This window comes from Zingiber officinale, chromosome 5B (genome assembly GCF_018446385.1).
Source record: "Zingiber officinale cultivar Zhangliang chromosome 5B, Zo_v1.1, whole genome shotgun sequence".
NCBI lineage: Eukaryota > Viridiplantae > Streptophyta > Magnoliopsida > Zingiberales > Zingiberaceae > Zingiber > Zingiber officinale.
Genome location: NC_055995.1, coordinates 81,912,917 through 81,936,588, shown reverse-complemented (window position 1 = coordinate 81,936,588; position 23,672 = coordinate 81,912,917). Strand labels below are relative to the sequence as shown.

At 40.5% G+C, this 23,672-nt stretch overlaps 2 protein-coding genes and 1 pseudogene across 2 annotated transcripts; all 3 read right to left on the bottom strand.

The window, feature by feature from the left end:
* Positions 1-14,327: 14,327 nt before the first annotated feature.
* LOC121984699 lies at positions 14,328-16,538 on the bottom strand. Its single transcript, XM_042537784.1, has one exon. It carries the CDS (start codon positions 15,963-15,965, stop codon positions 14,475-14,477), a length of 1,491 nt encoding a protein of 496 aa, XP_042393718.1. The 5' UTR covers positions 15,966-16,538; the 3' UTR covers positions 14,328-14,474.
* A 163-nt stretch (positions 16,539-16,701) lies between these two features.
* Positions 16,702-18,416, bottom strand: LOC121987552 (coniferyl alcohol acyltransferase-like). Its single transcript, XM_042541305.1, has 2 exons — positions 17,948-18,416; positions 16,702-17,815 (listed from the first exon to the last, which is right to left on the bottom strand). Exons 1-2 carry the CDS (start codon positions 18,353-18,355, stop codon positions 16,883-16,885), a joined length of 1,341 nt encoding a protein of 446 aa, XP_042397239.1. The 5' UTR covers positions 18,356-18,416; the 3' UTR covers positions 16,702-16,882.
* A 2,231-nt stretch (positions 18,417-20,647) lies between these two features.
* LOC121984698 lies at positions 20,648-23,342 on the bottom strand (annotated as a pseudogene).
* Between the last annotated feature and the right edge of the window lie 330 nt (positions 23,343-23,672).

The following is a 23,672-nucleotide window of genomic DNA, read 5'->3' as shown; positions in this document are numbered from 1 at the left end:
AGTGTATCAAACCACATTCAAGTCAATTTGATGTGAGATATGGGTTAAGGTCAACTTAGGCTAAGTTCTCATGCATTTTCTAAACATCAATTTGATCTCAATATCAAAATGTGTTTTTCCTTAAATCAATTACATTGATTATAATGCAAGAGATGATGACATGGCATATAATGATATCATAAGTAAAAACATGTGCCAATGTCATGATGTCATGGCATAAAGTTTGAAAACTTAAATAAAGCATGACATATAAACTAGCCTAGCACTATCATGACATTTCAAATGATGATAAAACTAAACATGATGTCATGGCATGGCATATGGCAACCAATCATGGCAAGTTAGCACAAATAAAATACCTAAATTCCCTATCTAAGTATCCTTAACCACTTGGCTAACTTCAAATTTAATCCTAGATTGCCCCAAAATGCCAAAATCCTAATTTTGACACTTCTTGAACTCTAGATTAATTCATGCCACTTAAAGATCAAATTTATCCTCAAAACTTGGCATGTTTCATTTTTCCTCGAGAGTTCTCTAGATTTTCCCAAATTGTGCCAATTGAGATTAAAAATGAGATTTCCAATCTTTAGGCACATTTAACTCTTCAAAGGAGTAAATGATAATTCATTTCATTTTCAAAGATTCACAAAACCTTGAAAATGCTCCTTGAGTGTCAATTTCCTCAAAGTTGGGTTAACTACCCTTCTTATTGGAGTTGACACTCTCTAACCCATCTATGGGGTAGAGAAGATGCTCCTAGGAACCCAATACCTATTAGAGCTCATTGGGTTCACTAAAAATTCACTAGGGATGACTTCCCTAGCAACCCTCCTAATGACCCTCTTAGGCTTTAAAGCCTTGGTCATTTGGGTCTCATCAAGATCAACTCTAGGGGTGACTCCCCTTGTGACCTTGGTGGTGGTCTTCCTAGCCCTAGGTTTTGTTCCATAATCGAATGGAACATTATGATAGGTGGGCTTGACCATTTGGGACTTAGGTTTGTGACCCAAACCTTTCTTGTCCTTGGGCTTTGGTTTTTGACCCTTAAACCCTAGAGATGACTTCTCCATGTTTTTAAGAGCCTTTTCTAAATTATCAAGTCTTGACCTCAAGACTTGATTTTCCCTCTCTAATACCTCAAGTTTTAATTTGTCCTTTTCTCTTGAGATATTCCTAGGCATGTGTCTAGTCTTTTTGGGATTTCTACCTAGGTTTTCCTTAACTTTAGAAGCGTTAATCCTAGGGTTGGTATTTCTAGTGTTATCCTTACCTAGGCTAACATGTTTAGCTCCTAAGCACATGTATTGGTTCCTAAAGTTAACATGCTTATCATTATTAACAATTGCAACAAAACTACTAGCATGAGTTTTATTAGAATTGCAATAATGAACCTTAGAAGTTACCTTAGGGTTTGCCTTAGCTCCCCCTATCGTTGTGCCCGGTCTCTTGCCCTTGTGCGGTTGTCTACCACTCGGACAATGGCTCCTATAGTGTCCCCTTTGCTTGCATTGGAAGCACACGATGTGCTCCTTGCCCTTGCGTTTTGGGACTCCGGCTTCCTTGAACTTTGGCGCCGGTGGAGTCTTTCTTACCCTCTTTGGACACTTACTCTTGTAATGTCCATGTTCCCTACACTCAAAGCATATTATATGTAACTTATTTGAAATTGAAATGCTTGAGTTACCTAGGTTTGGGGATGGGTGTGAGCTCTCTTCCTCATCCCTTCCGGAGGTAGATGTCTCTTCTTCTTGCTCCGAACTTGAACAGGAGGAACTCTCCTCCTCTTCTTCCTTGGATGTTGAGTAGCCCTCAACTCCAAATTCGCTCCCTCCATGATGTGAGCTACTTGGCTCACTAGGCTCCTCTTCATGGCTTGAAGTGGAACTCTCCTCATGGTACTTGGCCAAGTTATCCCACAACTCCTTGGCATTGTTGTATTCACCTATCTTACGCAAAATATTAGTAGGTAATGAAAATTCAATTGTTTTAGTTACCTCATTGTTGATCGTTGATTGATGGACTTGTTCCTTTGTCCACTTGTTCTTCTCTAGAGGCTCTCCTTCTTTATCCATTGGAGGAGTAAAACCTTCTTGTACACAAAACCAGTTCAACATATTAGTCCTAAGAAAATACATCATCCTTACCTTCCAATATGCGAAGTTGTCGTTGTAGAAGGGTGGAATGGTGATGTCTTCTCCGAATTGATCCATCTCTAGCGCTTGTGCTCCCACGGGTGTGAATCCGATGAAGAGCGACCTCGCTCTGATACCACTTGTTAGGATCCTTTGTACGGCTAGAGAGGGGGGTGTGAATAGCCGACCCCAATTCGTTCTCGATTCTTTCTACAATGTCGAGTTAGCGCAGCGGAAATAAAACAATAGAAGCGACAAAGAAAGAAATCAAACCTCAAACTCGATGGATGTAACGAGGTTCGGAGATTAGGGCTCCTACTCCTCGGCGTGTCCGTAAGGTGGACGAGTCCGGTCAATCCGTCGGTGGATGAGTCCCCGGAGAACCGGCTAATATAAACTCCTTATGGGTGGAGAAACCTCGCCACACTCTTTTGCAACAGCAAACAAAGGAGTACAACAATGGAGAAAACAAACAAGAACAATAGAAATTGTAATACACTTGCTTGCCTCTTGTTGTCGACTGGAACCTTGATGAAGCAGCAGCTTCTCGGATCCAGCAGCTAGAACACCAGCAGGAAACTCACGCAGAGCTTCAGCACCCAACGAGCTCAACAAAGCTCAGCAGGAAGAAGAAGCAAAAGCTTCAGGCAGAAGAGTACTTCCAGAAAGAAGAAGAAGAAGCCCTGTAGAAGCCCTCAGCCCCTTTATACCTGCGAAGAAGAAACAGCGAAGAAACTAGCCGTTGCATAGCAGCTAGAACATCGATCGGTCTGCGACCGATCGGCCTAAGCGTGAAGCTTGTTTGTCACCGATCGGTCCCGCACGATCAGGTGTCGCGATCGAAGCCCTGATCGGTCCGTGACCGATCAGGAACCTCTGATCGGTCCATGACCGATCGGTCTTGACTCCTCGCCATCGATCTCTTCACGATCGATCTGCCGCCGTCGAGGCCATCAAATGGATCGGTCGGACGATCCACGGTTTTCTTCTCGCAAGGTTGCGTTGCCTCGATCGGTCTCGGACCGATCGATTCTGTCGATGAGCCAGATCTAATTCGATCGGTCACGGACCGATCGAGGCAACAACGATATCCGGATCGGTCACGGATCGATCCAACTCCGATTTAGAGTGCCCTCTCTAACCTAGTTCGGAGAACGAGCTACCGAGCCCTCTCCGACTCCATATGCCAAGCTTCACTCACTTGGACTTCTCAACACCGGATGTCCGATCACCCTTGATCCATCTGGATTTTCCCTTGCCTTCACTCACGGGACTTTCCACGGCTTCACTCACCAGATTTCCTGCCTAACATCCCGTTAGGACTTTCTCATTCACCTAGCTTCACTCACTAGGATTTTCACCGCCTGCTTCACGATTTCCAATCTGCGGCTTCACTCACGGGACTTTCCCCTGGCTTCACTCACGGGACTTTCCCTGCTTCACTCACCAGGACTTCCCAACCGCCTAACATCCCGTTAGGACTTTCTTGGCTTCACTCACCAGGACTTTCCAACTGCCTAACATCCCAGTTAGGACTTTCCACTGCCTGGCTTCACTCACCAGGACTTCTCCGTGCCAAGTCTTCATACTTGGACTTTTCCCGTGCCAAGTCTCCATACTTGGACTTTTCCCGTGCCAAGCTCCCTGCTTGGACTTTTCCAGTGCCAAGTCTCCATACTTGGACTTTTCCCGTGCCAAGCTCCCTGCTTGGACTTTTCCAGTGCCAAGTCTCCATACTTGGACTTTTCGCGTGCCAAGCTCCCTGCTTGGACTTTTCCGTTGCCAAGTCTCCATACTTGGACTTTTTCCCGAATCAGGTCAACCAGGTCAACCTTGACCTACGGTTGCACCAATAATCTCCCAAACATCTATTCTTGTCCCATATCAAGAATAGAACTCTCTCACGAGTGTCAAACATCAACATGCAACACAACTAGGTCAACCTTGACCTAAGGTTGCACCGACAATCTTCCCAAGTCAAACATCAAAATACAACTCGAGTCAAGTCAACTCGAGTCGGGTCAACCAGGTCAACCTTGACCTAAGGTTGCACCAACAAAGGTCACCTTGATAATTGTGTTAAAATAAGATCATTTATGTAATGATTGGAATAAATGTACCCGCCATTTACTGAATCTGCTTAAGGCCAGATTGGAATTCATATGTTGAATTCAGGATTAAACATTAGGTATGTCTAGATCTAAATCTGTATGATGTTAAAATTTGAGAAAAACATGCGATATTTTTAGTAAAGAGAATAACATCATAGCATGTGATTCATACCATATATGCTATGACGACAAGAATGGTAGTAGGAGAATGGATCTATACTTCTCTACTATGTGAGACCCTTGAGATTATAAGTTAATCTTAATTTTACCGTAAGTGACTATTTAACTCTCTACTTGAAGTTATAATCAGTGTTTACTACTTTAGCATGTTTCCTATTGGCTATGGATGATTCGGTCTATAGAGCATAATTAGGAAAACGACTTATTAGAATGAATAAATTCTAGCTAAAAAGGAAAATTAAATAGATTTATATCTTTTGATGTTATTCACTGGTCGACCCATTTCTGTTATATATAGAAATGATTGTGAATATTTAATATGGAATATGCTCTTGACATAATAGTCATTATGAGATATTAGAGATGTTCATATTAATGTAAATAAGATTATTTAATCTGAGTAAATAGTAAGACATGGATATCTCCAAGATAATGGTTATGTGTCACTGGGAGATTAGATGTTTCCTGGATAATGGATATATACCACCAGGAAAGAGGCTATGTGTCATTATGAGAATGTCTCTGATTCGTTCTATAAAGCAGCTATGTAAGGTGTAACAATCTTCTTAGCAATAATTGCTCAGTGTACTTGTTATCGCACGAACCATTTTCCCTAAAGTATGGATTGGATGTTATTATTTGGTCTTTGTGGCTAACTAGTTTTTATTTGGTCTTTGTGACTAGCTAGTGTTTTGCTCTAGTTTTTGTGACTTGATTACAATATAGTCTATGTGACATACATGGTTTTTGTGACTAGATGACCTTTATGGAATAACTTGGACGAGTGGGAGATGTTGGAGTTAAGAAGATGAAAGGGCACCCCTTCCCCTTCATCTTCTAGCCCATTTAATTCCTCTATTAATAGAGGGAGAGGAAGAGTCATCTTCCTCTAATATATATGCGTCCAAGCCAAATAAGAAAAGGGGGGCTTACAGGGGCTTGCTATGTGCGAGGTTTGTGCAAAGTCAGAGAGAAAGGGTTCGTTCCATATGTGAAAGGTCTCTGTGCAATGTTCATCCGTGTGCACAAGATTGTAAGAGAAGAACATCCATTAGAGAGGGATTTGGCTCGTGGAATCTTGAAGAGCTTTCTTATTTGTTCGTGATTGTTCTTCTAACGGCAAGTTATTCTTCGATATCTTCTCTGATCTCCTTCTCAGAGTATCACTGTGAGTTTTTCATTTTTTTTTATGAAAAATGAAGATCAAGATCTACTACGGGAGATCACTGTGAGTTTTACAGTTTTCATATTTATGTATTTTTCATGCTTTAGAACAATCAACAACAACGACAAATATTTATGGGACCGATTAGTTGAGCTACATGAGGGCATTAATGAAACCAAGGTAACTAAACGAGATGTCCTATTGAATCAATTACTCAATATCAAAATGAAGGAAGGTGAGACCACAAATCAACTCCATACTAGAATCAAGCACATCCTCAATGATCTACATATCATCGGACATCAAATCAACAATTGTGACTTAATAAGGTATGTACTAAACTCGTTCCCTCAAAACCTTTTATGGGCATCCATGGTAGATGCTTATAAAGTTCAAGGGATCTTTCCAAAAATCATTTAGATGAACTTTTTTGTGAACTTGAACTACACACAATCTAACTCAAATCAAACCGAGAAAAGTATTGCTCTTATGCAGGACCAAGCAAGGAGCCAAAATCAAAAGTCTGATTCGAGCATGAGTTTGAAGATGAATCTAACTCAGACTCAATCGAAGAACAAATAGTAAACATGGTAAGGAAAATGTTTACTAAAAAGAAGAAAAGATTTTCAAAGAACTATCTCAAAAAGATAGTACAATCTACACCAACCAAATCACTATCCAAGGTGGCATGCTATGGATGCAACAAAAAAGGGTACTACAAGTTTGATTTCCCAAATAACAAAGAAGGAAACTTTAAGTCAAGAAGAAAGAAGGCACTAACAACAACCTGGGAAGAATCATCGTCAGAGGAATCTTACACAGACAAACCAAGACAAAATAATTTCTTGGCTCTAATGGCAAGAAAGCAACTCGACGAATCCGAGTTAGAATACAAGTCAGAATCAAGTTAAGAAGACAAGTCTAACGAAGAATCAAGCCACGGATCCGTATTCATTTCCAAAGGTTCCCAAAAGGTAGCATCTAATTTGGAAATCAAATTATTTAAAATTATCACATGCGTAAATAGGAAACTATCTAAATCTGAAAAACAAGTAGAATTGCTCCTTACAGAAGTTAATAGTCTTAAGGAGCTAATTAACCCTAAACTCTCAACTAACCAAGTTCAAAATAGAAACTCAAATCAAGTTGTAAGACTTGAGAAAAATTCCATATCAAAAGGCAAAGTTGAGAGTGTTGGTGCAACATCCCTCAGGTCAAGGTTGACCTGGTTGACCAAGCTGAGTTTTGGTTTGAGTTTAGATGTTTGACAATAAGAAATTGATTGAAGAAGAGTCAAGTAGGTCAAGGTTGACCGGATACTTGACTGGGAAGTTCTAACTGGGATGTTAGGTAGAATGGAAGTCCTGGTGAGTGAAGCCAGGCAGAAGGAAAGTCCTAGTGAGTGAAGCTAGGCAGATTGAAAACCCTAGTGAGTGAAGCTAGGTGAAAGTCCTGGTGAGTGAAGCCAGGTGAAAGCCCTAGTGAGTGAAGCTAGGCAGATGGAAAACCCTAGTGAGTGAAGCTAGGTGAAAGTCCTGGTGAGTGAAGCCAGGCAAGGGAAAATCCAGATGGATCAAGGATGATCGGACATCTGGTGTTGGGAAGTCCAAGTAGGTCAAAGGATTGACTGGATACTTGGCACGAGGAAATCTGATGGGTCGAAGGTTGACCAAACATCCGGTGGAAGTCCAAGTAGGTCAAGGAGTGACGGATACTTGGCATGAATAGAAAAGTCCAAGTGGGTCAAAGGATTGACCGGACACTTGGTGGAAGTCCTAGCAGGTCGAAGGAGTGACCGGATGCTAGGCATGATGTACCAACAGTCAAGGTTGACCGGATGTTGGTTTGGTAGGCTGGGACTTGGTTTTGGGCAAAACCAATCTGGATCGATCGATGGATCGGTCCAGGCCTTTCTAGCGAGCAGAGCCTGCGGATCGATCCGTGGATCGATCCGGATGTCCCAATCGATCGGTGAATCGATTGGGACGCGGCTTCGATGGATAGCCGGATCGATCCGTGGATCGATCCGAGGCGTTGAGAGCAGGTGCTCGGATCGATCCGTGGATCGATCCAAAGCCTCCCGATCGATTGGGAACATTGAATCGATCGGGATCCCACCGTTGGCGTCGATAAAGGCCGCGGCGCACGATTCCTTCGGCATCTCTTCACCGATTCACTCCGGATCTCTCCAGCTCCTCCACGCACTCACAAAGCTCAAATCGCCAGTTCTTGAAGGATCTTGGAAGTTCTCCAAGTCAAGAGGCGGATCAAAGCCAAGAAGAGAAGCTAGGGTTAGGGTTTATACTCATTGTAAGCTTGTAAGCTTGTATTTCTTGTATCCTTTCCCTCTCTTCTTGTATTGAGTCTTGTAGGGCTTCTCCGCCCTTGGTAGTTACCATAAAGGAGAGTTTTACTTAGTGGAGGGTGTGTGTGTTGGTGTGGATCCTTGGATTAGTCACCTCTTGTGAGGTGGATACCAAGTAAACCAACCGTGTTAGCGTTGTGTGATTGTTTCTTTGTATTTCCGCTGCACATCTTTGAAGGAACAAACAACGCCGACCACCAAGCAAACGCGACGAGCTATTCCCCCCCCCCCCCCCTCCTCTAGCTACTTTTGGTCCTAACAGAGAGACTCAAGGGAATGCTTGAACGGTTCATTTTGGGATCCAAGAATCTTGACATGATACTCGGATCACAAAGGACCGTGTATAACAAATCTAGTCTTGAATATCAATCTAAAATCAACAAACAAATCATTTTTATCACTTATTAACCAAAATAAAAAAATATGTTAAAGCATTAGTTCTGAAAGCTTATCTAACAAAGTAAGTAGAACCAAACTAATACTATGTGCCTAAAAATAGTATTCATTACTTAAACATAAAACATAAAATCTATGCTCCAGGAGGAGGCAGCAAATTAGTTATCACCTCAATAACATAATCTACCCATCTGGGTATTTAAGACTAATAATATTAGGGAATATTTTAACTTAGTTCCAAAAAAGACTAAGATGATAGTAGGTTAGGGAAGCTAAGTCGAAAGCTTGTCTAGAAGAATCATATGTGTTCAACCTGGACCAATCGGCTTAGTCTAACTAAAGCTACCCCTATCTAGTCTGAACTAGTTGGACCAAGACTTAGTATTAAGTTCTTTGGATAAGACTATTTTGAGAAATATTCAAAAAGTGGTCCACCGTGATACTTAAGAAGGTCATATGCCTCGCCACTATATGAAAACTTACTCTTAAGAAACTTACTTGATGGACCCAAAGTTAAGCCTGAAGCCAACATCAATTAAAATTATCCCTTGAAAATTAATTAAATTAATTAAAATTAGATTTAAATCCTAATTTAATTTAAAAACTAAAATTAAACTCTAAATTTAAATTAATCAAACTTAACCTTAATTTGATTAATCTTAAATTAGCTAAACTTAATCTAGACTTAAACCATCTATAGTTCCAAAATAAATCTTAAATTACCTAATTAAATTAATTAATCATTAATTAATAATTTAATAGACATGATTAATCCTTAATGAATTTTAAATTAAAATTTAAAATCTTAACTTTAATTAACTAATAAATTACTTTAATTAATATTAAATTAATTTGAAACTAATTAATTAATTAATCTGAAAGTTAATATTTAAAATTAATCCTTAATTGATCCAAAAAAATTAATTACGTTAATCCTAAATAAATTTAATTCAAAATAATAATTAATCAATCGAAAACTAACCTTAATTTATTCAAAATTAAGCTTAACTTAAATAATAGAACTATTTAACTTAAATTAATCTATCAAATATTAATAATAATAAATTTTAAAATTAATACATAATTTACTTAACTAATTAATTTTATTTTTAATCAATTTGAAATTAATCTTAACTTAATTAAAAATTTATTTAACTTAATTTAAAATTAAATTAATTATTTTATTAATCCTAAATTAACAATTAATCAATCTTAGTTCAATCTTAAATTAAACAAACAATAATTTGTAATTAATAATCATCAACTTAATTCAAAATTACCCAGAAGTAAATCTTAAATTAACTAATTAAATTAGTTGATTAATAACTTAATCCACTTAATTAATCCTTAATTAATAACTAACTTAAACTCCATAATTAATTAAAAAGATTTAACTTAATTAAATTTTACTTAATTGATTAAATTCAAAACTAATCTAAAATTTTTAATTTAATAAATCATCTAACATAACTATAAAATTATCATATTTGAAAATCTATAATAGATGAGAAGTCAGGAAAAGTAAATTGAAAATATTTTGTTAATCAATACCTAAGCTTTTAGGTCTTTAAGTTAACCATGAACTCAAAATTCCTTATACACATATGTATGTCTTGGGCAACAAACATATTCTAAAGAATGTTAAGGGGGAGATCATCTTATATTTTAAAAAGTGGTTCAAAATAAAATATTTTTGAAATATATTTTCAAAAATAATTTGAAAAATGTTATCTTCAAATATTCTCTTTGAAAACATAGTTTCAACCTAACTTCTTTTATTTTCAAAATTCTTTTGAAAATATTCTTCAAAATAATACTTTAAAAAATATTTTGAAAAATCATACTTTAAATATTTTTGAAAATACCTTCCAAAATATTTTTTAAATTTCACTTTAAAAATTACTATACAAAATTCCTTGAAAGTTAATTTTTATAACATTTTGAAAATACATATTTTCAACAAAGAAAAGTATCTAGAAATTCTTTTGAAATTTATTTTTCTATTTTAGAAAATATATTTCAAAATTTACTTTTGAAAATTATTTTGCAAAATCCGTTAACCTAAAATAATTTTGAAATTATGCTTGAAATGTAGATCTCAAAAATTAAAAATTTGGAATTATAAATTGTCTTTTAAGAGGATGATAGAGATATTATTGTTGATGCAAAATCTAAAGAGTACCTTAAAAATCAAAACATTTATGTAAGATTTTTTTTATGAATGACAAAAGGGAAAGAAGAAAGGTTTAAGTTAGAAATCTAATTCCTTTGACTTGATAAGTTGGATTAAGTATTAGCATAACTTAAACATATTTATCAAACATCAAAAAGGAAAAAATTATTGGTGCAATCAACCTCCAGGGTTTTAATGTTCGACAAATATATTTACTGGAGCTTAGTCAAGGTTGACCTAATTATGTGAGAAGTCTAGTCAAGTCAAGGTTGATCAGATGACTGATAAAGGGTGAGTAGCCTACCGAGAGACTAGCAAGTCCAAACAGGTTAAGGTGATCTAATGCTTGGCAAGAGGAAAACCCTAGGAGAAGGTAAACCTAGGTCTTGAAGGAGTGAATTCCAAGTAAAAGTTCTAGTGAGTGAACCTTAGCCTTAGTGCGCGAAGCTAAGTGGCGAAAGTTCTAATGAGTGAAGTTAAACAATGGAAAATCCTAGGGGGAGATAACCCTAGGTAATGAGAAGTTTTAGAAGAGTGAACTCTAAGCATGTGTGACCAAATGATTTTCGCTTGACCGCGTGCGGTCGACCAGACCAGTAGATTTTGGTAAACCTAAGTATAATTTTACCAACACTATTTTACATTACTATTATTGTTGTTGTACTAATTTAGTATTGTAGAAAAAGTCTTAATGGATTAGGTGATCAGACACTGAGCAGAGAAAGTCCAAACAGTTTTAGAAGACCAGATGTTTGGTAGGTAAGTTAAGGTAAGCTACTAGAGGTAGTGAAGTGAGGTCGTGCCCCATTTGGGGCAAACCTTAGGTACTGATCAAACTAAAAAAACCAACGAAGATTTTTAAATTGAGATCAAGACAGTCTTTACTGTCTTCATATTGCATATTATATTTGTCCTAACTCTGTTTTGTAGAAAAAATATTGTGTTATTGTCTAACGCTGTTTTGCAAAATTTGTTGTTCCGTCAACGGAACACAGTTGTTCAGTCGACGGATCAAAGAAAGATCAGAACAGTGAGATTCGATCAAAACGCAAAAGGGAATATTCGGTTCCGTCGATGGATCTAGGGGATCAGTCGACGGATCAACTTATTTCTAGATTTAATGAAGATTCGAATCAAAGTAGAGGTAAAAAGTTGTTCAGTTGATGGAACAGAGTTGATCAGTCAAGGAACGACGAGATTTCCTAGATTGAACTGATCAAATCTAAGTAAACAAGGAAGGAGCTGTGGTACCATCGACGGATCGAAGGTTCAGTCGATGGAATAATTTTTTAATCGACTAAACAAAAGTTATAAAAGAAGCCCTCGAGCTCCAAGCCAAGGAGAACTACTACCTTCCGAATTTCTATTACGATTCTGCTATACAGGTGCAAGCTGTGACTACTACGATGTCGTTGAAGCCATCAACAACCTACACTTATTCTTATACTCTTTCATTGTCGGTACATTTTATTACTTGTAATTTTTATACTCATTTGTAATATCATTTGAACATTAAGTGGATTGCCCGATGAAATAGTCGACGATTGTGAAGCTTGGAGTAGGAGTCGTCACAGACTCCAAACTAAGTAAAAAAATTCTTATCTCTTGTCTTCTTAATTGTTATTTTATTTCTAGTAAACTCGTGTTTTAACAAAAGAATAGAAAGTTTTTAAAGGATGAGATTTACCCACCCCCTCTCTCTCTCTCGCTCTAAACGATCCTTCAAGGTCTTTGACTCCTACATGACTGAGAATGGGTACATGAGATGTAAGGATAACTTCTAAATTTATGTGAGGAGCCTTGATGATGATTCACTTATCTTCTTGCTACTTTATGTTGATAATATGTTGATTGCTGTAAAGACTATGACTAAGGTCAATAAATTGAAAAAGTTGTTGAGCCAAGAATTTGACATGAAAAATTTAGGAGCTATCAAGAAAATTCTTAGAATGTAAATACATAGAGACAGAGTCTCTGCGAGATTGTGGCTATCTTAACGAAATTACGTTGAGAATGTGTTGGACTGATTCAACATAAGAAGTGCGAAGTATGTAAGTCCACCTCTGATGCATCATTTCAAATTATCTCTTACACAGTGCCCAAGAATGGATGAGGAGATACTAGACGTGTCAGAAGTTCCTTATATCAGTGCAGTTGGTTGTCTAATGTATATCATGTTTACACAAGACCTAATTTGGCTTAAGCTGCTAGTATAGTGAGCAAGTTTCTTACAAATCCTAGTTAACAACATCAGGATGTGGTTAAGTGGATTTTCAAATATTTGAGGAATACTATAGATTATGACATTGAGTTCAGCAGACAATAGGATGATCCTTTAGTAATAGGATATGTGGATACAGACTATACAGGGATATGGATGGCAAAAGGTCTATTACAGGATATGTGTTCACTGTGATAGAACCTATTTGTTGAAAGTTCATGAGATTGTTATAGTTGCATTGTCTACTACTAAGTCAAGAGTACATGGCAGTAGCTGAAGCAGTCACAGAAGCGTTGTGGCTTTCAAGGTTGATCAGAGAACTAAGTGTTCAACAAAGTAGAGTCAAGATGTATTACGATAACCAAAGTACTATATATTTGGTGAAAAATCAAGTATATCATGCGAGGACCAAACATATTGATGTGAGATTTTATAAGATCAAAGAGTTGATTTCTTCCGGAGAAATACTACTTGAGAACTTTTGAAAACGTTGCAGATATATTGATAAAGCCAATTACTATAAAGAAGTTCAAGCATTGCTCGAAGTTGATTCATTTCTCTAGTTGCTACAGAGAGACGGCTCAGATTCAGCGCTCCAAGTGGAGTTCTTCTCAGATGATCATGATTTTCCAAAAGGGTGAATACTTGTAAAGGTGGAAATTGTAAAAGATGGCTCGTATTTGACCAACACTAGGCACGATCGTGTCGGGAGGCATGACCGAGCCGTGTTAGCAAGCCGTCGTGGGCATGGGCACGATTGTGCTGGGAGGCAAGGCAAGGCTGCGCTGGGAGGCACGGCCTAGCCATATAGGGAGGCACGACCAACCATGCCAAGTTTCTCCGAGGATTGGCACAGCCTAGCCGTGCCACCGGACACAGCATGGCCATGCTCGAGCTTGAGAGAATTGGCACAGTCGTGCCACCAAACACGACCTAGCCATGTCCGAGCCTAGAGGAATAGACATGCCCATGGCATAGGCGTGCCCCATGCTGAAGGCAGCGAGTTAAGTGGGATTTTAGGTTTATTTGGTATTTTTTTTTATCCAAAATACCATGTATTGTTGGGGTCATATATATATTAGATCATTATAACTCTAAACCTAATTCTAATAGAGAGTCTTGGCAGTTTGTGGAGTAGACACATCATCGAATCACAGTAATTTGTTGTTGTCTTCTCTCCCCTCTTAATTATTCTTCCTCTTCGATTTCTTTTTCAACGATACTTCTCGTTTGTTGCGGCACGATCTCAACAATATTCAAAAGCATCATGGTTCTATTCTAGGCTAAAGTATGCGCATACTCTAATTTACAGAAAAATTATGAGAAGCGGTACGAAGTATCAAGTAGAGTCGAACGGTCTCCGTGGTCATGTTTGCGGCCCACAATGCTAATACTCAAGTAGAGTAGAAATTTTCATTAGGCCAGGCAGATCGCCTCCAAAATTAATCGATTTGAGGAATTGAAACATAGATTATCGAACATTTTACCGATTCTTTAAATCCAATAAACAATCGACATAGGCTTATGGAGAAGGGTCTTCTTTCTTTGATCATCTTTTGTTAGCAATCAAACTTCAACATCTAAGTTTAACGAGTTAAAGCCTTTGTATAAACAATTTATCGTCTGATTCTTGCAGAAAAGACTTGTATACAACATAATTCCAAGTAGTTCAATTAAACCCTTAAAGAAAGACAAGCTAGTTCAAAACAAAAGAAATAAGAGGGGCAGTCAGTGCATCCTTCTCCGCGTATGATGAACACCACCGGCGTTCGAGGAAGCCAACGTCGGATTCCTCGCTCTTGCTCTTCCTCTGACAGAGCTAGATGACATTGCTGTAATGAGCTCTGCAGAAGGGCTAGCAATGGCAGTGCCTCCGAGGGGTGCGGCAATAGCATTCGAAGCTGATGATCCTGCACTGTGCCTTGAGGGTTCAGGACTACGAGAAGAAGATGGTAATCCAGCTTGTCCGCCGGGAACAATTACAGTCGGAATAACTGGGTGCGATGATGCATTTACTCGCAAGATGACTCCGGCAGAATTCGACCCGCTCCCCTCTTCCCTCTGCAAATTTTGTGCCGGCCTTCTCCTGACCACCGTTCGTGCAGCTACATACCTTCTCCTTAATGGCCAATTTCCAGCATGTGTTTCCTCATCCACATTATTCCTCCATGAGTTTGCGATACCTTCTTCCAGTCTTTCCCTCGACGACCGCAGTCTCAAATTCTCTACTCTATTAGCCGGCGGCCGAGGAGGTATTTTCAGATTTGATTCCCCAAATCCATGCTGTTTATCATCTTTAGATGCTTCGCCCCCGCGACCATAGATTGGGGTTACATTGACTTCGAGCACCTGACCCTTGCAAACAGGGCATTCAGAGTTTACAGAATGAGCATGGAGCCACTGGTACAAACAAGACCAGCAATACAGGTGGCCACACGGAGTAACCACCGGAGCCTTGGCGAGTTCATAGCAAATATTGCACTCGAAATTAGCAGCAGCGATGCCTTCATTTTTCTTCTCGAGGTCCTCCACGCCATTGCCTTCTGTAACCTTTTTGGCATCCTCCATTGCTCTCTGGGGCTGCATGATATCATGCAGTAACCTTTCTGGGCTGGTCAAGGAATGCCCATCGGAATTGAAACCCTGGGCATTGGCGGCTGGTCTTGGATTTCGCAACAGCTCTATCAGCAACTGGAAGCGGTACTCCGGGTGTTGTCGGAGCTCCTGTTGCACGGAGAGCGCATTACCGTCGGCTGTGAGCTCACTCAGACGAATATGTGCAGAGACTGATTCGACTCGGCCATGTCCGGATCTCGGGAAGGATTGAGGTGGCGGCGAGCTGGGAGTTTGAGAATCACTGTGGCGCGCCGAAGGCCGAGCGAATGGTTCGTGCCCAAGAACATTAGGTACAGTCGAGGGCCCATCAAGTGGCTGCGATTCCGGAGTAGCTGCATTAGGCTCTTGAGAGGAAGAGAAGTTGTACGCGAAGGCGGGATCGGCAGCGTGAAGGGGATCGGCGGGAAGTAGGTCCGGCGTTGACAACGCGTTTGATGGGGAGTAAAGCGCAGAGGCGTGGGCGAAGGGCGACCATGGCGAGCGCACAGAGCTGACGGTCAGTTCGGGGCCAAGATCGCGGTTTTCTAATCGAGGCAAGGAAGGAAGACTGAGATACAGATTTCGATCCACCCCGCCGCCGTTATCGCTTCGCTCGTCAGCCATGCTCTAGCCAATCTTTCACCTTGTCAAAGCTTCCCCCTACTTCCAATCAGGAGGCGCTTCCAAGATCGGATTGGCCCTCAAACATCTTTATCCTTGTCAAAGAATCTCCCGCCGAACAAGTTCGAAAAGCCCTAATTCGAATCAGGAGACACCTCCAAGATCGGATTTTTGTCCCTCGATCATAGAGAACTCGCTTCGCTCGTCAGCCATGCACTAGCCGATCTTTAATCCCCATCGAACAAGGGCGAAAACCCCTAACTTTCTCCAGGAAGCACCTTCGAGGTCGAATTTTTCGCCCTCGATCATAGATAGACAACTACCCCGCGGCATCAATCCGACAGCATGCTCGGCCAACGAGAAGCGGATCCGGATTGGATTTACATCGACTCTAAGCCGAACAAATGGAAGGATCGAATAACAAGAGGATTCGGAAGTACGAGAGGATCATACCTTGAGGAGGGGAGCCAGGAGCGTCAGAGGGCACGAGGAATGCCACCGCCAGGAAGAAGGGCGGAGATGAAGGAGCAGCCACCCTCAAGCGCGTTGGGGATCCCCGTGCTCCCATTCTACGGCCGAGATCTTCTGTATTTAAGGTGGACGGCGACCACGAGAACACGACCCGCACGCAATTTTCACTTCCAAGTAATGAAACACGCAATTATAAATTTTTTTTTCTCCAAGAACAAATTTAGATTATAATTTTAGAAAAAAAATCAAAAATATGAACAAAATGGTGTTTAATCAAATGGACGATTAAGTTATCATCTATAATCCATTGATCATGCATTTTACACTATTTTCTTGGAACAGAACACGTAGTAATCGAGCAGGACATAGACTTCGTAGGATTGTACAGATGTAGATATTTAGGCATAGCAGCCGTCAGCTACTTTGGCGGCGGCGGCGGCGCGGCGGTTTTAGTTGATGTCGTTGAGATAGTAATCGGGCGTCAATGGCCGAAACGCCGGCGGTTGTTCCGCCTCGAGCACCGCCACCACGCTCTTCCGAAGGTGCGCGTAGACGATCCAGTCTCCGTTCCCCCTCGCGCTCGGCATCGGCATCACGTAGCCGGAGGAGCCGCCCCAGGGGAAGTGGTACGACCCGAACGCCGGCTTTCCCCACCCGAACTCCACCTCCTTCACCGGGAAGGCCCTCCCCGACGACACCACGCACGCCAGACCCCCTTCCGCTTCGCCCAAGTATATCCTCGCCACGGCGGGCTCTGGCCGGTGCGCCTCCACCCAGTCGACCAACGCACGGAAGTGGTCCTCCGTCGTCGCCGGCCGCAACCACCCGCGCACCCTCTCCGCCACCTCCCCCAGCCCCATCCCCCCCAGCTCCGCGACCTCCATGCTCCCGAACGGGATCGACAGCACATTGCCGAAGTAATTCCCCATGGAGGCGCTGAGGCGGGTGCGGCCGTCGACCACGGCGCCCATGCGGCACCAGCGCTCGCCCTCTGCCTCGGCGGCCTTGGCCAAGGCGCGCCAGAGGTAGGCGGTGAAGGCCTCCACCTTGGTGCGCCCGCGCGTGGAGGATTGCAGGCTCACGATATCGGCGTTGGTGATGTAGTAGATGCGGTTGACGAAGAGGTCGGCGGGAAGAGGTGGGCTAATGGGTGGCGGCGGGAGGGAGGAGACGGGGACGAAGAGACGATCGATGGAGGCGTGGATGCGGAGGGGTAGACGAGGACAGAGCAGGGTGCGGCAGAAGGAAGGGAGGCGGGTGCCGTGGCCGAAGATGGCGAGATCCGACCAGAAGACGAGGAACATGTTGGCGGAGTAGGCGTCGGCGACGCGGTGGTCGAACTTGCACGCCAAAACGAGGCCGCCGCACTTTAGACCGGTGGCCTGTAATTAATCACTTCATTTACCACTCTACTCTACTAAATATCAATAATTAGAAAATCAAAATTTATCGGTTATGCTTTTAGTAAATATCAATTATAAAGAGTGTCTTTTTAATTATTTAAATTGACTGACCTGGACGCAGAAAACTCCGGCCTTCTTCTTCGGCATGAGTTTGCCCTCTACGGAGTCGTCGGGGTCGCCCAGCGCCAGCTCCCGGAGCTCCACGTCAGCGTAGGCGGCAGCAAAGTCGACGCCGCGGCCGTTACAGAGCACCTCCGGCTCGCCGAGGGAGTTGGCCACGACCTCGCCGCCGAATGGGTAGTACGTGGACAGCGCCTTCGCCAGCGACACGCTGAGCACGGCCACCATCGCCTCCAAGCTCCGCATTGGCTTCTCGTAGCAGAAGAAGACGCCGACGTCCATGGGCGGGAGGAGGAGGTCGAGGTTGGACATCGGGAGGCGGTGCTCCGGCCGCGTCTCCGCCGGAGCGATCGTCTCCGCGGCTCTGATCGTGACGGTGTAGCCTCTGCGTACGCCCATTGTGGATCTGTGACTGGCAAGTCGCGGCCTTGCTCTTCTTACAGAGACGGTGGCGGTGTGGGAATGCCGTGCAGATTCAGATGCAATTTATAAGGCAATGAAATCAATGAAGGTCGCCTGAAACTTACAATTTGTAAGATAATAATAGAGAAACTTTAGACTTTTGCCGATTGATTGATATCGATTTCATTCCAATTCCTTAATTATTTTCTCAAGCAGGTGAAATTTCTATCCGTGACATAGCATGAAATGAATTATAAATGAGATTTAATATGTTGTTTTAATCTGAAACAAATGACGTGCCAACTTGCTCATTTAGTTATAGCTTAGAGCCACCTCACTTGCAATAAATAACTGTAGGGAGTAGTTTAATCTTGGTACGTATTGACAGATCCAACCTACCAATTGCAAGGATTTATTTCCATCTGTTAGTCTGGATTCTATCGGAAAGGATAAGACTAATTACTGTGTTTATCTCGAGGGAATTGAGACTAAAACTATCACGCTCCGGGATATAATTTTTGCATATTGACCGCGACAGCCGCTCAAGCCTAAAGGTACTCACTCAGTGACAGTGACAGTATAATAAAAAAATTAAGAATTAATAAAGAATTTATTAAATTTATTTATTTGTATATTTTTTTCCTTTGTATTAAAAAATTTATGTAAATTGAAATCAGTTATAATAGCAAAAAGATGTCAAAAAAAAAAAAAAAACAAAGGACATTGCATCTACCGTTTAAATTTTAGAAGGAAAGGTTTTCGAAACAATTCTGCAGAAACATATTTGGGCGAAATTCAGTCCAAAGCTAGGTGCAAATATGGTTTGCTTCGAAGTACCGACAGTGAAAAATACAACTTTTCCCTCGAGGACATGGACGAAATTGTCGTCGGTAGGAAGCATGATGATAGTCCAGCAAAGGTTGATCAGCAAATAGGTAGGTAGAGAGGATGGTTGAGAAAGGAGCAATTAAAAGAGGTTGTTTAATGAGCTAGTGGCAAGTGAGGAGATCAAGGGCAATGAAGATGACGAAGAAGGAAGGGCCAAGGGCATCATTGGCATTCCTCTCCTATTCCAAAGCAAAAAATGGGTAGATGGTGATGCCTCTCATTTCATTTCCTAATTTCATTTCATTTTGACAAAAAAAAAAAAAGGTGTCAAGTCTTGTTTGTTTGGCTCGGAAAAATGTTCAGGTCTTTACCCCCACTAAGAAGTTTCTAAAAGTCAGTGCTGCCACTTGAACTGACTCACTTAGATAAGACTTGGATACTCATTTCATACCTACCTTCTAAATCTAAATTATGAGGCAAATCATACTTGACATCCCAACCGTAATGTCTAAAGAACCCACAAACATGAAGTTCCTACACAATGAAGGTAAATAAAGAACTACTCAATTTTGCACACATGACTAATATTTAATCATACAGGGTGATCCTATGTCGACAAAAATGTTACTGAATCACAATCTTCCAGCAAGAGGCTAAGATGCCAAAAAACTGAGTGCAAGGTTTTAGAGCAAAAGCTTCTCGAGTCATGGCTTTCTGTTGAATGTCTGAAAGAAAGTGGAATGGCAAGACCGTGGCCCCCAGAGATCAATACCAGACACAACCTAATTCACCAATCTACCTTATTTTAAGCACAAACCAAAGAAGATTAAAGTCAGCTAAACTAAGTTTCGAGCTTCATATTGGGGCTGAAGCTTCCACCTTTCAACTGCTGCAAAAACTAAATGACTAATTTTTCTAGTTAAAGTTGTTAGCCCTGCAGTTGGAGAGATGAGCACATTTACTAGCTTAACCATTGCCCAGCGCAGTGGGTGGACGAAGACAGATCACAATCTACACATTTCACTGTCCCCCTTCCAGATTTCCACTAGTTCTTGATTCCCCAGAATAAACAAAACTTTCTAATCATCCTGCTGTTGGTATTTACTGTGCAAAAAGGTGTTTTTTTTTTATCAAAATCAACTGCCAGTTGAGAAACAGATGGAGATTAAATTCCAGCATCATTAGACCAAAGACTTGACCATCTGTACATTACTCGACCCTTTCCACCTAAATACTATATATTCTTGTAGTATTGACTCCGACAAGGAATCTTGAAGGATATAAATTAAGTTGGACTTTCTATATTTTTTATCACAACCTAATTTGAGGAGATGGCAAGTCAACTATGCACGCCAAACCATCACAATTTCAAACTAAATAAATACAGAAGAATTGTCGAAAAATAACCCCCAGTAAAATACACTTGCAACATGTGGATGAGAAGGAAATTGCAGTTGATGTTGGATATTATCACAGAAACGATGGGGCGGCTATGTAATACAATGACGATAGAATAGCACCTTGTGTAATCTACCATGTCCACTCTAGTGCAACTTAACAAGGAGACAGTTGCATCAAACTTATATCCAAAAGAAAACATTTGAAACCTTCAAACTACACAAGTAGCAACTCAATCTGGGTAGCAGACCAAGACCAGCATCGTGATCAAATAAGTGAAGCCAAATGATTGCCTGAAAAATAAATTTGATTGATAAATGCATATTGACAACAGATTGCTTAGTCTGCAACATGAGTATAATGATCCAATTTTAATAATATTTTAATGCTGATTATCTAGGCTCCTATCCACCACCTAGGCACTAGGCAGTCGGTTGACTGCCAAGCGCCTGTAACTACCTTTTATTATCAAAAATTTCAAATCCTTGCTTGTATTGGCTGTAAAAGAGTGTCCGTTACAAAATCTCAAAATTTCTCCTTCTCCAATCTACTGCTCTTTTTTAGATCACTATCATCTTCTGAGTAAGAGTCATGCCTTTTACTTTTTCTTTCATTCCGTTTGTTGCTCAAGTCTTCTTTCTTTATGTTCTCAATAGTAGAAGCATGATTGTTAGCTCTTTCCCGATCTATTTTGTGCTGCTTTTGGTTCAAATGATGTTCTTCATCTGAATCATGTTTGTGTGTTCCTGTCCATCCTCGAACAGATTTAATTTTGTGAGATTCATCTTCTGAATCTGACTCTGTGGCATGACCCTTGAGTTTCTTCTTGTGCTTTGCTATCTGTTTCTGACAAAAGTTACCAGAAGAAGAATCACCATCTGAGTCAGAATAATTAATTTCGTTATTATGATTTTGTTTTTCCTTCTCCCATCTCTTGATAGCATCCATTGACTTCTGTCGCTTACTTCTTCGATGCTTCGTTTTCTGTTCATCAATACTTTTGCTGCTTTCACTGTCAGAATCATCATCATATTTTCCCTTGGCATAATACTTTATTCTGTGCTTTGACTTATCAATTCTAGATATCCTACTTTCGTTCTTTGCTTCACCCATCTGCTTTTCCATTTTATTCACTGACTTCCTATCTTGATTTTTATCTTGATGTTCATCAGAAATCATATCTTTTTTCTCTTGTTGAGGTTTATCATCAATGAATTCACCAGGCTCCAAGTCTTCCTCATCCAGCATTTTTTGTTCTTGCTGTTCATCTTTAATGCCAAGAGCTGCTCTCATTGTTTCCATTTGTTTCTCCTTTCGAGCAGCAATCTGATGAGACTGAGTACCCGCAAACCTACCACACAACAATGTTACATTATCTGGCAATGATTACTTCCGATAAAATAAAGCAATCAGTCTTAGCAACAGACACTTTGAAATAACAAGGACACGGCATCTTTAATTTTCTTCCTTATTATGGACATTTAAAAAAATTGTTATATTAACACATCCAAGATGCCGGGTTTGGTTGACTTTTTGGCAAACAACTTGTAGCAGGTGGACAAGTTGCATCGATCTGTTTGCCTAAAAAGCATCCTTACTGTTGCTTCAAATGTATTGACAAGTAGATTTTTTTTTTATAGCTCACATGCAAGGTCACTTTTGCAACTTCCAAGTGACATTGTAAAATAATTAAGCTTCCAAATAAGCAAGTAGAACATTGAGGAAGAGACTTGGACATGACAATAAAGTTCAATCATTGTTTTGAGAGATGTGAATTCAAGTAAAACTGTGAATGGACAGTTAAAACAAGAAGATGATTGTGAAGCACGTTTAGCAAACATAATTATAAAGACACTTAAAAAAAATAGAATAAAAAATTCAAACAGGAGATCTATTTGCATTGGCCATTTGGCCTAATTAGATGAAAGAATTGGATGAAACAAAATTTAAAAAAAAAAAGAATTTGATGAAAGTAAATTCCTTTCTTCTCTTCATGTCAAATAGAGAAATTGACGAATTCATCATTTTGATTTTCTTTTTTATCTATCTTATTTCCAATGAAGTAAACACGCATAATCAAGTTAAGCAGATGGAGACAGACAAAAACTAATTCATTTATTCTTAGCCAAGATTTTGCACTAGTACATGCATGATATGTCACTGATTCCATAACTGAAAAATCTCAAGAAATAGACACAATATTAACATATTGCACGAACGAAGCGCTGTCTAAGAAAAACGCTAATTAGGTTAGGCATGTAGAAACTTATCGACAACCAAAGTCTGATGAAAATCCAATAATGGACAAGAAGGCACGAGATAAAAACCTCTTATTCGGGAGGGGAGGGCGATCCCTCCGACCATCTCCGCTTCCACCATCCTGCGAAGCAGCGGCCGCGAACTCGGCCTCAAGCGTCTTCTTCGCTTCCGCGAGCTTCTCGGCGATCTCGGCCTCAGTGTACCCCTGATCTGTCAGGGTTTCTTGTAGGATCAAAAGCTTCAATCGAACCTTCCGCTTGCGGTCATGTTCTAGGATTTCCTTGTTGGGCTTCCGGACGGCCCTTCCGGCTTGGATCCGGAGATGGCGGCGTCGGGGCGGGCAGTGGACGGGCGTGGTCTGACGAAGAACTTGCTTGTCTGGATGTATCCATTCGTGCCGGAACCCCTCGGCGTCTGGAGCCCTATCCCGTTATACATCTACGGTAACTCGCTCGGCAGGGTCCGATCGGACGAAGAAAAACCTAGCGGAAGGCAGCGAGAGGTCAAAATTAACTTGCGCGTGATTTCTCTTTTGTATGGCAACCGGGCCAACCTTTGGGTGGGCAACGGTACGTTTTTTTGTTTTTTTGTTTTTATTTTTGTTTTATAAACTCTTTCGCTTTGGTATTAAACTATTAATCCACGTTTTGACGAAAAAAATAATAAAAACTTTTTTTTTGAAAAATTCAATCAACGTCTTGTATTACTTTTTTTAAATAAAATATTAATATTAAAATAATTATATTAAATAATTATTATATTATATTATATGTGTAAAGTATTATAGATAAATAATCGATGAAATATATTAAATTGATGAATTAAAAAA